Source organism: Atta colombica, unplaced genomic scaffold, assembly GCF_001594045.1.
Source record: "Atta colombica isolate Treedump-2 unplaced genomic scaffold, Acol1.0 scaffold135, whole genome shotgun sequence".
Classification (NCBI taxonomy): Eukaryota; Metazoa; Arthropoda; class Insecta; order Hymenoptera; family Formicidae; genus Atta; species Atta colombica.
The window spans coordinates 1,554,789-1,568,985 of record NW_017259223.1 but is presented as its reverse complement, the minus strand read 5'-3'; the positions used below and the strand labels follow the sequence as shown (position 1 = coordinate 1,568,985).

Here is a 14,197-nt window from a genome sequence, read left to right as displayed (position 1 = left end):
CATATTTTATAATAAAATCTATTAAATAAAAATCTATTCTTATAATAAAATTATAAAATACTCTTCTCGCTAACTTTCGATATTAATAATAATGATAATAATTATCCAAAATATCTGTTAGCTTTCTGTTAGCTTTCATCAGAATTTAATTTGCTAGATCATTGATCCCTTTATAATATCTTCAGCATATAAGATAATACCCAGATAGCCAAATGTCTGCAGTCTTCTAGCAGACTGTCAGCAGATTCGAGTAGAAAATGACGGTAGTCTGCCATCAACTGTGTTCACATTAGACTTGTGTTCTGTTAACATCGCTTGTCGACATAATGTGAAGGCAAATTGTTGGCAGAAACTGGACAGATCCTGCCGATATTATCTGACGCTTGCAGATTCTGTTACATTTTTTCCTAGCAGTCAACAGTATTATGTACTAATTTTGTTGTCATTTTGTTGGCATAGTGTAGCAGACATTTAAAAAAAATCTGCTTTCTTGGCTGTCTGGGTTTTTGATTTCTGGGAAAAGATAAAAAATTTACAAGTATTAGAAGCGTAGAAAGTCGCGAATAAGAGAGAAAACCGGCAAAGGTCGGTAACCTCAACTCAATCGTCGGAAAATTGTTCGGGAATCCTAGCGAGTCTGCCTGCGCCTTTTCCGCGGCGATCCTCTCCTCTTTATAGAAGTCATGCTATAAATACTCGCGTATTTACTGCTTTTGATGCGCACGTGCGCCTTGCATTCTCTCTCTCTCTCTCTCTCTCTCTCTCTCTCTCTCTCTCTCTCTCTTTCTTTCCTGTGGCGCGGTGTTAGGTACTCCCGACGTCGCTCCCCGCAGTCGCGCCTTTGACTGTGATCACTGTGACAGTCGGTGTCCGCCGAAAAGTTGCATCTATTCAACGCTCCGCGACTTGACTCGAACGGCGCGAAGTGAGGCGCGACCGCAGCACGGCGGAAGCTAAGCCAACATCGACGAACTTGACTTACCTTGCGCAACAGGCACAACACTCCCTCTGTGTCCCAGGCGGAGATGTTGGCGAGGGCATCGGCCTGCGATAGTTTCTTGGACATCGCGGGCTACTGCACACGCGAAGAAAAAAAAACTAATCACCGCACGTGCACATTCGCCGTCCGACGACGTCTGCATCAGCTTTTTGTGACCGCGCCGATCGCGCGACCGTCTGACAGGTCTCCCCTTCTCTCTTCTCTCTTCTCGTCGTTTTCACTCCTCACTCCTGTCCTACTCGTGACCACCACCCTCGCCAGTGTCCATTTCGCGCGATTGGTTAGTTTCTCGTGGCGCACCTGCGTTGCCAGGCCTGTCTCGTGTAAAGTGAGGGCCCTCCCCTCCTGGCATATTTGCATGAATTATGATCTATGCCTAATTTCACGTGACTGTCCGAATATTATTATCTTTAACATATGACTCCCGTCCCGTGACACGTAATCTTAATTTCTAATGATTCTCCTGATCAATTCGATTTTCTTTTGAAGAAAATATCAAAGAAAAATGATATTTGATAGATTGATGAAAACCCAAATCTCTCTTTCGTCAAGGCTTATATCCCCATTGTATTAATTGATATCTCCTTCACTGAAAACAAGAATGAGTCATATCAATTCTTATTGGTAATCCGCCCTCGACAATGATTGTGAAACGAAATCCGTCAACGTTCAATGCTTTTAGTAAAAGTTATGACAATATACAGTAAAACAAATAAGAAATATTTCCTTGAAAACGAACATATATTTACTTCAATTTATTGCACCATATGTATCAGTTCAGAAAGTGCAGCAATAAAAAAATAGATCTAGGTTTACATCATAGTGCGGAGATCATAGAGCATTTTGTAATAAAGCTTTTATTTATTTAATATATTTATTTAATTACTTATAAACAAAAACGTAAAGCAAAGTTTAACTATATATATTAATTTAATTTTAATAATATTCTAATCACAACAAATGATCAAAATTTGTAATTCTGCTATAAAATACGTTGAAAAGCAACAACATTATTTCACGATTTTTTTTTATTTACGTAAATAACAACATTTGCGCTTCATATAACCCAGCAGCGTTAGCAGCGTGTAGTATCATATAGTTCTTAAGCTCATTCTACAATTGCGAAAGCATTTTCAGATGCAAAAAGAATTCTTTTTCTGAACAATTTTGAAAAGAATTCTTTTTGCATCTGGAAATGAATTTTAAATGACATAACAACTGAATTCTTTTTGAATTCTTTTTCAACTCTCTGTTCTATCTGGATTAAAATCAAACTAATGTTGATGCAATCGGTCAATAATTGAATTTTTAAGTGAGATAGTGCTATTTAGGAATGAATTGCCGGTGCAATTTCAACAATTTTACTATTCGTTGGCGGAAAAAAATTTTTTACAAAAAAGTACAGAAAAACTACATAGATTGAGATAATATTCTAAAAACTCTTAATTTTTTGTAGATATTAGTAGTGGGACATAAAGTGAGATTTATTTGTCCTAGAAATTTTTAGTTTTTCGTAGATATTTCGTAGTGGGACACGTAGAGTAGTGTTTAAAGACGGAGGATTTCTAGATTTTTCAAAGAAATAACCGCTCTATGTTCCAATATGAATATATGAAAAATGAATAATTTCTAAGATCTTGTTTTAATCTATATATAGTTTTCGTAAATCTTTTCCGCCAGAATTTAAATAAATAAACATTATTAATTATTACGATAAATATTTTCCTCGACGTTCGATAACTGAATCAAAAACTCAAATCAAAAATGTTAATATTACAGAATAATCAAGTTGGAACCCTTTGAATCAATTAATATAATATATTTTCATTGATACTTTCTTCGCTATCATCATTTGTATACCTATTTCTATCAAAATAATTTAATTTCAATCTTAATTTAATTTATATACTTTTTATCTTTTTCTTTCTAAAAATTAGAAAAGGATAAAAAGCAAATTAAATAGAAATTAAAGTTAATCTGGTGGTCTTAAACATTAACAATGCCAATTTAAGTCAAATAGAAATAACAAACATATTTCATCAAAAATTTTCGAAACTGCATTGTTAATGTACATTTGAATGATGATGACGAAAAAAGTATCAATAAAAATATATTAATTAATTCAAAGAGCTTCGGCTTCATCATTTTGCAGTACATTTTTCATATTATAGTTTGATTTAAATTAAACGGAATTTCATTTTTTGACTCACTCCACTAATTTTATTGTTTCCATCCACTTGTCCCGTGTTCATTTACTCGTTTCGCGGCGATCTTCCAATTCCGGAAGCTCCGTCGTACGAACGCGATTGCGCTGAGAGATGATCTATTTGCAAGTTGCGGCCATGAAAGCGGCGCCGATAATCGCGTAGACGCGTTGATTATCAAGAATTTGATACGAGTCATTTGTCGGTGGAGTGGAACGCGTAGTGATTCGGCTAATTGAAAGCGAATGACGCGATGGCGATCACCGAGCTGGCCACAGAGCAAGCATTCGACGACTTCGTCAAGTGAGTAACTGGGTCGAAAGAAGCTTTATAACCTCTTCTCACATTTAAACCAAATACCTACTTTTCCCATGAGAACGATTTTTTTTTTCTTAAGCCTGATTCCACCAATGCAATTAATTTCGATTTAATTTACGGTTTATCTTTTCTAATTCTTAGAAAAAGATAAAGAGTAAATTGAAAATTTTTAGAAATTTTTTTTTAACATAGAATTTTAGGAATAAGATAAAATTGTGATTATCTAATTTTTTATAAATTTTGTTTCTAAAATTATGGAGCAAATGGGTTTACAAAAATCAATACAATGAAATTAGTCTAATTCGATGCGTTTTTGCATAAAACGAAAGAATTTGGCAGAAAAAAATGTCTCTTTGCTTCGCGAAGATAGTAATCGTTAAAGTTGACGACTATTCAGGAAATCTGTACCCTGTGATCTTTTGTGTATGCGTTTACTTACTTATTGATGAATTATTTTCTGTTATAATTTAAATTATATAAGAAAATTTGTTTTTAATTAAGCAAAGAATAATTCATCAGTCATTGAATTATCATTAGGTACACAAACGTGATCACAACACATGTGCAGCATGATGGTAGTAATATAATATATACTTCCATCATGCATGTGCAGTTCATTAATATTAAGTTGACATGACAGATTTCCTGCCAGATTTTATGCCAGAAGGCCTACTTTCACAAATCAGTTAATTCTTAACCGAGATTCAACTTGTTCCCATCTCATTCTAAAATTAGAAAGAGACAATAATGCCCATTTCATAAGTAAATCTTCTTTGTAATAACCCATATTTTTTAACCTGAATAGTTGTCAACTTGATTAATATGTCGATTCACGAAAAAGCGACGTTTTTTTTGCCAGATTCTTTCGTTTTATACAAAAACTCATCGAATAAGGTTAATTTCAATAATTTTTATGAGTAAACTCGTTTCTTTCAAAATTATTTCAATCCAATGTCCACATTTTTATAAAATAAATGTTTGATATTTTTCAAGTGACAAGTCTTTTAGAACAAAAATGTGACGTAATTGTAAACATTTCTTTATTTTCTATCAAGAATAAATGCATTTTTCTCTTCTTGTATAGTCTTGTATAGTTCTTGGATAGTCCATACGAGTATGATAAATGTTCTTTTACAATTTTCTTCTATATATTTTTTAATTTTTTATAAATATGTATTTGTTGTACAAGGTCCAAGGAACTTTCTGTCTTACACTTTTATGCGCCCTGGGCAGAGCAATGTTCCCAAGTGAACGATGTACTCGAAGAGATGAGCAAACTGGAGCAATACAAGGAAGTAAAGTTTGCTAAAATTGAGGCAGAAAACGTACCCGAAGTGTCTCTAAAGTCTGGAATAGCTGCTGTACCCACAGTTCTTCTATTGCGGAACAGCAATGTAATAAGCAGAGTGGATGGTGTTAACATATCTGCATTGACCGAAAAAATCAAGCATCATCTGAACAACGAGGATGCTCCACTGCTTAACACGACAAAAGCAAAGGAATCTCTTGACGATAGACTGAAGAAACTGGTGAATCAAGCAACATGTATGCTGTTCATGAAGGGAAATCCTGCAAATCCACGATGTGGTTTCTCCAGAACAATTGTTTCCATTCTGGACAGTTATAAGACAGATTACAAATCATTTGATATATTACAGGACAATGATGTTAGAGAAGGACTTAAAAAGTTTAGCAATTGGCCGACGTATCCACAATTGTATTTGAAGGGAGATTTAATTGGCGGATTGGATATAGTAAAAGAGATGAATGAGTTAGGTGAATTAGAAAGTATATTACCAAAGAAAGAGAGTCTCGATGCTAAGTAGGCCTCTATAATTAAATGGAATTTCATTTTGCATTAAGTTTCGTGTATAAATAATGACGTACAAACAATATTACTTTTCCAAGCAGCTCCTATTTTAACTATCACCTTTTTAGTGTTATTTCGTATTACATTTTTGAAATTATAAATCCTGTTTGCGCAATAAATTAAATTTTACAATGAGGTATGGCTAAAAATTTTTTCAAATAATTGTACTTCACATCCTATTATTTTCAAGCAAATCTTATATTCCTTCACTTATTATCTTATCTTTTATCTTATATACATTTTATAAAAGATAGTTATAAAACTATATCTCAGAATAAATAAACGTAATCTTTAATTGTATAATAAAAATTACCTATAATCAAATTTTCCTTGCTAGCATTATTAAATATTGATTAATTTTGTACTGTGTAATTTGTTATTAATATTTTTTAATTTGTCAGCCTGTCATATATGTATGAATAAAAACAAATCCTAAAATATCGGATATACAAATATGTACACACATATCTAATCTAACCTAATCAACTATTAACTGCGTTCGGTAACGCAAATCTGAGGCGTCGGAGTGCTCTTATATTATAGCACATGTTACGTGCACTATAGAAAAAGAGCACTCTGACACCTCAAATTTGTATTGCTAAACGTAGCTTATCCAACTTCATATAGGATGGAATCCATAGACGTTGCCATGGAAAATAGGAGATCGAACTTACACGGACGAGACCGTCAAAAAGCATGGTCAAAAGTGATCATCTAAATTAGTTCAATCTAGATGTCACTTCCGTTCCCGTAGTTCAAAGGCTATTTAGATTCCTATCTGGGTGCTCTCCAGGCATCATGTCTTTGTTTAGTGTACGACAAACAAAACGACATAACAAAAATGGAGTAATACCTGAGTGACACTCGAGTGGGAATGTGAACTCAGCATTGCATAGTAGGATATCAAAGAAAAAGAAGACATGACGGCCCAAAACCTGTAAAATAAAATGCTGCCGCGCACTACTGTCCTCTGCAGGACAAAGTGGATGTAAACTACATAGCAACGTCCATTTTTCTTAGGATATCCACTTTTTAAGGCTTAACACAATAGGCATAGGCAATAGGCACAGGCAACAAGGAATAACGAACTATCCAATCAGAGCTTTAGAGTGTAAATTCGATATTATATCTTAGAGCTCTGATTGGACGACTCGTTATTCCCTGGTGCTTGTGCCTATTTAATTATTGTGTTTAAGCTTTTAAGGATAGAGATGATAAGTCGATATGATAAATCATATAATAATACTACATATAGCACACCTTGTACAATATAGTTTAATTGGAAGGGTCTTATAATTCAAAATCATATGCGTAAACGATTAAAATTACGACAATTATGCATAAAACCTTCTTTGTAGAGAATTTTAAGAACTTTATTTTTTGTTAAATACTTATATTTTTTTCTAAAATCAATATTTTTCGAGATATACGCAAATTTTTTTTTGTCATGACTGGTCGTTGCTTTATTCCACTAATTCTGTTCCGTTAAAATGTATTTTCCTATGTCTCATGAAGCGGAATTTCTGAAATGTACAATTAGCGCTGGCCAATGATAAGAGCCTTCCCGTAGATCACTTTCACCGGAATAACATTTTGTCATTGGTTTGCATTGATTGCGCAACTGCAAATTCCGCTTTATGGGACATAGGAAACTAAATTCCTGTGCGGATCAGAAATCACATATATACAGAGACAGTGTCCCAACTTCATTTTGTGTACCCATTGATTTTGATTTATATTTTCACCTTTCACCGTTTCTGTATATTATATATACGACATTCGTGTTCTGATCATATTGACCTCCGTATTTATCTGAAGACTTAATTATCTTCGGGATTATGTTCAGATTTCCATCCGAGTTATTCAAGTATCATTCTATTTTTGTTACTTATCGAACAAGAATGACATAACATCCGGAAAACAGATGGGAATTCGAGCATGCCTCAATATGTTGATTAATCATGCGCTTGTAACAGACAATTAAATTTTCTCCGTTTAAACCAGTTTAACGAAATAGTTTTTATATGTTCATGTACACGCACACGTGCAAGCAGAATCCGCAAAAGAAATAAATTTTCGCAACAGAAAACGGCGGAATCAGCGGAATGAAGCCACGACCAATCACGAACGTTTTGCAGTTCCGCATATCCATAGTTTCACATCTCATGGGAGCGCACTCTCACAGAGTAACAAAGATAAAACGATATTTGTGTCGATTTGTGTCATCAAATGGAAAGCACTCAATGGCTGCATTTAACAAGCTCAACAATTGAGCGAGCGCTCGCTGCTATTGATATATTCTTCCAGATCTAAAATGCTTGGATGATCTAAAAGAATATATCAATAGCAACAAGCGTTCACTCAACTGTTGTTAACTATTCCGCTGAATGCACCAACTTAGTACATCCAGAAGCACGATCGCTCATTGAGTACTCAGTGAGCTCTTGCATCTGATTGCATCATATTCCAACATCTATCTAAAAATTTAAATCAAACAAGTGCTGACTAAAAGATTGCAACAGATTTTTTTTCTATGGTTTTTGGAATGCATTTTAATCACCGAGCGATTGGGCTTACATTCTGATCCGGTTCAAACTGTCGGTGGAAACTAGGCCTTAGTTGATTAATACTCGACTGTGCTTAGTTGACTTTCAATCGAACTGCTGATGACTGTAAAGGTGCATTCACATGCAAACGTTCAAGCAGCGAAAGCTGCAACCAATCAACGAGGTGATTTTTACAGTGGCATAAAAAATATTTTTTAACACTGCCCGTATCTCCAGCTGATCCGTTGGATCTAATAGCTGCTTCCATGTGAATGCACCTTAAAACAGCTGTTGAAAATTAATATTAAGGCTGCGATCAATTTGGACGCTTTCAGCGCCTTTCAGTATTTCTATTATTTTACGTCTAATGAACGATAAAGACACAATGATGATTACAAGCGCTTAAAGCATGTAGCGTCCAAATCGACCGCAGCCTAAATCAACTGGGAACAGTTAACTGATTTTTGATCGTTAGCTGTAGGCTGATTGGGAAAATAATCACTCGTATTGTGTGGGTATTGTGTCATACTTTTTGCTGCAGCACATATTTTTATTACAGTACAAAAGTTCCCAATTTATTATTCAACTTGAAGTAGCTGCTATTTTTGTTAAAAATGAAATAAAATCTAAGGGTATGATCAACATGATGTTGCAAACGCTTTGAAGTGTTTTTTTAATTGGTCAGTTTGTAAAATTCTTTCTTCTAATTGATCCATCAAACGCTTCAAATCATTTGTAGCGAGACTTTGATCATAGCCTAAATCTTACTCTATCTGAGGAGAGAATTTAAGAATCTATTTTTTTTAATTTTGATGGAGTTTGATGGTTATGAGCAAAGTAAAAATATTCATTTTATTTAATTTGCTACAATTCAGTAACAAAAAATCGTGAGGGACATTTTTTAAAAACGATTTTATAAAGAAAACTTTAAGTTTTTACATTAGAAATTCAAAAAATTTTGTAATTTTTTTTGGACATGTGGACAGGCCTACAAAGTGAAGAAAATATTTTGTTTTGTTTAATTCGTAGTTTTCTATATGTAAAAATGACAAAACTTACATAAATTATATATAATAATTATATATAATCATTTGAAAGTAGAGATTTCGGTGTGGTCTCGCTACAAATGCTTTGATGGACCAATTAGAAGAAAGAATTTTATAAACTATCAATCAATTAAAAAACATTTCAAAGTGTTTGTAGCATCGCGTTGACCGTATCCTTCAAGCTTTAAAACTCTTTTTTTAAACTTAAATTTTGTTTATTTTTAACAAAATTGTAGCTGTTTGAACTTTGAATAATAAATCAGGCATGAACTGATCTAATTTATATTGCTTAATTTTTAAATATTACTTAATTTTTAAAAATAAGTTATACTTTATTTTTTATTCAAATTAAATTTTACTTTTACATTTAAACACGTATAATCATGTATATCATGCATATGTATTCATATATTTGTAATATATATTTTTTGTATGTATGTATACCAAACGCTATTGCAAAAATTAAAAAATTAAAAAATTAAAAAATTTTCTATTACGCTCGCAATAATCACTCAAGCACGATTATAATTTTAATGGCGGCACATCATGACTTATAGCCGAAATAATTTTGTACAAGTATATTATGATCAAGCCAGAATTTTCTTCGAACCCATTACGAATAGAAAAAGGATTTCTTTAAATTTACTTCAATTTAACTCTGTAAAAAGTACTTTTATATTGTAAGGAGCCTTTATTAATTGTCGGAAAGGAATTCTTTTTAAGTTCATTTCGAACAAATTACATTAATTCACAAAGAAATCAAGAAAATAAATTCTTTTCGAATTCAAATAGATCAATTGTGCTATCTAGATAATCATCTAGATTAAGTTAATCACAGTGATTCTTTTAAATACAAAGTTAGTTGAAATCAATTAAAAAACGACGGTATGAAATTTATCGATAAAGTTGAACGTTGGTTTATTTTTTGTGTATGCATCTTCTCCAGTCTTGACTGACTCTCGTTATTAATCTGGAAGGACTGGCATAAATGGCATCGATCACATAATTAATATTTCGATAAATCGTTTTCAGTAGTTTAATTGCTTATCATTTTATCCGATAATATGTTGATTGTATCCGAAATCGACGTTTTATAATCTTTTGATTTCATATTTAAAATAAATATAAAATTTGAAATGGTCAAATAATATATCAATCGTCAAATAATATATTAATATTATTGTTTGATTTGAATATAATTTTTTATTTGAATATAAAAATGAATTATATTAATTATTATCATAAAAACAGGTTTTACTCTACTCTACAAACTCTAAAAGACTGTATTGTAGAAGTATCGTAAAAGAAATGTTATATTTTTATATTATTATTATAACAATTAAAGAATTACAGGTTTGTAATGTTTTTGGAATATTACAGGCATATTACTAATATCTTGGAGGTATATTGATAATTTACATTTCTATAATATTTCTGCAATGTTACATTGCAATCTGCAATATTTCAACATTGCAGCAATCTTTTGTGTGTAGAATATGATGAGATGTTGATAGTAGTATGTACCTAGCTAATGCTAAATTTTATAAAAATTTCGATTCATATTTCCAATATACTGAATAAGCACAATCCAACACAGTGGAAGAATCATCACAGAATATACAAATATCAATAAAATGTTCAGGGGGTCGTTGTGTGTGTGTGTGTGTGGATTCTGAAAGAAGAAAATTAGAAAAGTGAGCAAAGGTTACTAGGTATTGATCAATTAAATTATAATATTCTAATGAATTTGTTCACTTTTGTAATTTTCATCTTATTTGAAGATACACAATCAACCTCCAGAATATTCTATGAATACTCTTTGTATACAGAGTCGGACATTTTAATCGTTCTAGATGGATATCTCAGAAATTAAGAAAGCTATAGGAAAAATTTTATAAAATTTTTTTAAAAGTTGTAGGTATGTTTTCTTGGGGGAAAGAAGATGGAAATAATAAATGTTTTATGGAATATTATCAAGATCAAGTCAAGGTCAACATGAATTTTTAAATAGGAATCATTATTTTATTCACATTCTTGTAGCTGAAGTCGAGTCATTTTCAAAATATCATAATAAAGTATTTTTTCATTAAGCACTTGAGGCTGTCTTAACTTTGTCTTGCCTTGACCAACACAGGTTATCTTCTATTTTTTCACTAATGATATATTTTTATAATGCTTTTATTACACGAATACATATACAATAGTCTTGTAATATTTTATTTTATTTTAATAGCTAGAACTTTTTTGTCAATGTCATGAGGTTGAGTGGCAAAAAAGATGGCCACTGTCGAGTCTCTAAAGGAACTTCCAATCCTTTACAGGTTAATAACTTTTCTCATCATCTAATGAATTTTTGTACAAAAAATGCAATCAAATTTATGCATCTCATTTGGGATCATCCAATTCATTAGTGGTTGCTTATTGGTTGTATGAGGGAAGCATCAGAGATTTAAAGAACTGCATCTGCTGATGATGACTCAAAAAAAGAGTCGAATGTTTAAATATTTGAAACATATATTCAAGCAAATATTGCACAAAACAACAGTATAATTAATCCAACAACTGTGTTATACTTTTATTTGCCTTAATTTCATTACTTTATTTCAAAAGTCACAGGGAAATTAATAATATTTCCGTTATTAATTTTATAATATTGTGTAACAATATTGATTGTTTAAAAGCCGCTTTTTAATTGATTTATCTTAATGCGTCTAAGTGTTTCGATAATTTCTATACAACACACATTCCAACAATATTGTATCAGTATTTCAGCAACATTACAAACATTGCAGTAATATTGTTGCAAACTTTTGTATATATGGGCTATTTATCCCGCATAAATTTCACGCGTTCATTATCGTACGATGATAGGATGTGCGAAAATTGAAGACTTATTATTATCGAGGAATGGAAAATTACTTTTTAAAAGAAATAAGTTATAATTACTCGTTATTAAGTAGAAAAAGTAACAAGTTCTCGTTACTACTCCTACAGCACAAAAGTTGCAGCAACACTGCTGCAACATTGCAGCAACATTGCATGTTGCATCAATATTGCAGAGATTTTGTAACAATATTCAAATGCAAATTCTGTGTTGCATGGGTAATTATCTATTTTTAAAAATAACTTGTTTTAGTTACCGTTATTTAAGAAAGTAATTTTTTGCTACTTTTCTGTACTTTTACTTTTTAAAAATCGACGATCATCAATCACAGGATGCCTAGGAGCTTTCTGTAGTCTCAAGCGCTATTGAATGGCTATTGTGTTCAATCGAACTTTGTCCAATTGTGTGCAAAGTAATGACAAAAGTAACTGTAAAATTCGTTACCGTTACCAAAAAAATAGTAACTATGTTACTATTACAGTTATAAAAAAAAAAGTAACTCAGTTATCAGTAAAGTTACCAAAAAAGTAAGCTTGTTGTAGCTTACAAGAAACGAGAAATTTACTTCTATTCTCTATTTTTACATGTCTTATCTATAGTCACGTCCAGTTAGAGTTCGCCTTTTTGAATTTATTTGCCTCATTAATCGACCGACAAGTATTTAACTGATAAAGACCGTCGTCATTTAAAACACAAAATCGGTGATATGACATCACGATGACATGACAAGATGATAACCGTTACGCAAGCTGATAAGAAGTGTTTAAATCGAATTTTGTGTGTGTTTATCGTAATAATATTTATATATAACTGTTCCGCAACAGTTGAGTCTGCTGAACGCGACCAATGTTACAAAAAGTTTTAAGTGTTTTAAGTGTTTTCATTCTAGTGTAGTGTTTTTATTCTAGTTTCATTCTAGTGTAGTGTTTTCATTCTTAGTTTATATTCTAGTTACTACAGTGTCATACATAATTATTTTGATGAACCCAAAAAAATTATTTTCAAATTTAATTCACCTATCTATAGCTACGTTTTTAGATATTTTAGCAAAATCAAAAGTTTTTTTCAAAAGTATAAAATTACTTTTATTTTAAATATAATAAATTAACCATTAAATTAAAATTAGTAACATAATTTTAAGAGTTTGTATAAAATAATATCTTCTGTCTCTCCCTCCCTCCCCCTCTCTCTCTCTCTCTCTCTCTCTCTCTCTCTCTCTCTCTCTCTTTCGTATGTTTATCTTAAATGAATAACTGGATAAATATTCATTTTTGGGGAATTTTTTTTTAAGCAACTTATGTCGATTTTTCCTTTGTATATTTCTCGTAAAACAAAAAAAAGGAAATTATAACTATGTCATCACAATGACGTAAGCGGACCTTTCCTCCGCATTTCAAGATCGATTCTCTGACGTCACTAAAATACATTTACATAAGAATCCTTAATACTGCAACGGGTTACATCAAATCTCTTATTCTATTCTTCATTCAGAATATATATGTTCTGACATTTAAATAATAGCTAATAGGAGAATTAAGTTTTTTTTAATGTAACTTAGTAGTGAATCACGTATTTATTATTTCCTACGTTCGAAACTATCAGTTCGATTATTACATGTTCAGTGATATTATTACCGTTCCGAAAGGCGCGTGTCGTTACTATGTAAAAAATTTACATAGTAATAATATGTTTCCAATCGTAAGCAATGCAAAGACTGCTTATTATCACATTTCTTTTCTTTCGTCACTTGTGTCGCCACACAGCATTTCCATGTTCAATGATCCGTTCCGATTCCTGCAAAAACAATGTAATAATGGTACGGTATATATGATTAAACATCGCTATGCAAACAGATTTGCATCGTTTCCTGAAATTTTTTGTGTATTCCGCAGTTCCATGGATCTTACAGATTTTCGAATGACATTTCATCATCCATGTACGAGCAACTTATTATTATTATTTTTTTTTTCAAAGTATAATTTATTCAATTTCAAAGCATAATTTATTCAATTTATTCATCTCCATTAAACAGTATCAATAATCATAACAGCATTATAAATGTCTTGCTCAATGATGAATAAAAAAATTAAATTTGCTCATATATGTATATTGTAACATTTATTCTAATTTAATATAATTATTAAAATATAGAATTTTAGAGAAAGAGAGGGAGAGAGAGAAAGTACATTTATTTAGAGTCTGAGGAGATAATATCTCCTCAGGTGTATTGGAAGTATAGCAACAAGAAGAATAGCAACAATAATATAAGAAAATTATGTTACAATAGAATAACAATAATAAAAAAAGAAAAATCTACATATATATTTAT

At 31.6% G+C, this 14,197-nt stretch overlaps 2 protein-coding genes across 3 annotated transcripts in view; one reads left to right on the top strand and one right to left on the bottom strand.

Annotated features, from left to right (window-relative positions):
• Window positions 1-1,628, bottom strand: part of LOC108684474 (lymphocyte cytosolic protein 2-like) — an 11,427-nt gene extending 9,799 nt beyond the window's left edge. For both annotated transcript variants that reach the window (XM_018188800.1, XM_018188801.1), the window contains exon 1: window positions 983-1,628. In XM_018188800.1, coding sequence (XP_018044289.1) covers window positions 983-1,066 — 84 coding nt within the window. In that variant the 5' untranslated portion in view covers window positions 1,067-1,628. The remainder of the gene's footprint in view (window positions 1-982) is intronic.
• A 1,679-nt stretch (window positions 1,629-3,307) lies between these two features.
• On the top strand, window positions 3,308-5,524 carry LOC108684500 (glutaredoxin-3). Its single transcript, XM_018188847.1, has 2 exons — window positions 3,308-3,507; window positions 4,712-5,524. Exons 1-2 carry the CDS (start codon window positions 3,458-3,460, stop codon window positions 5,346-5,348), a joined length of 687 nt encoding a protein of 228 aa, XP_018044336.1. The 5' UTR covers window positions 3,308-3,457; the 3' UTR covers window positions 5,349-5,524.
• The last annotated feature ends 8,673 nt before the right edge of the window (window positions 5,525-14,197 follow it).

Coding starts and splice junctions, on each gene's coding strand:
- LOC108684500 (XM_018188847.1), top strand. CDS start 3,458: ATGGCGATCACCGAGCTGGCCACAGAGCAAGCATTCGACGACTTCGTC. Junction 3,508..4,711: donor GCATTCGACGACTTCGTCAA/GTGAGTAACTGG, acceptor TTGTTGTACAAG/GTCCAAGGAACTTTCTGTCT.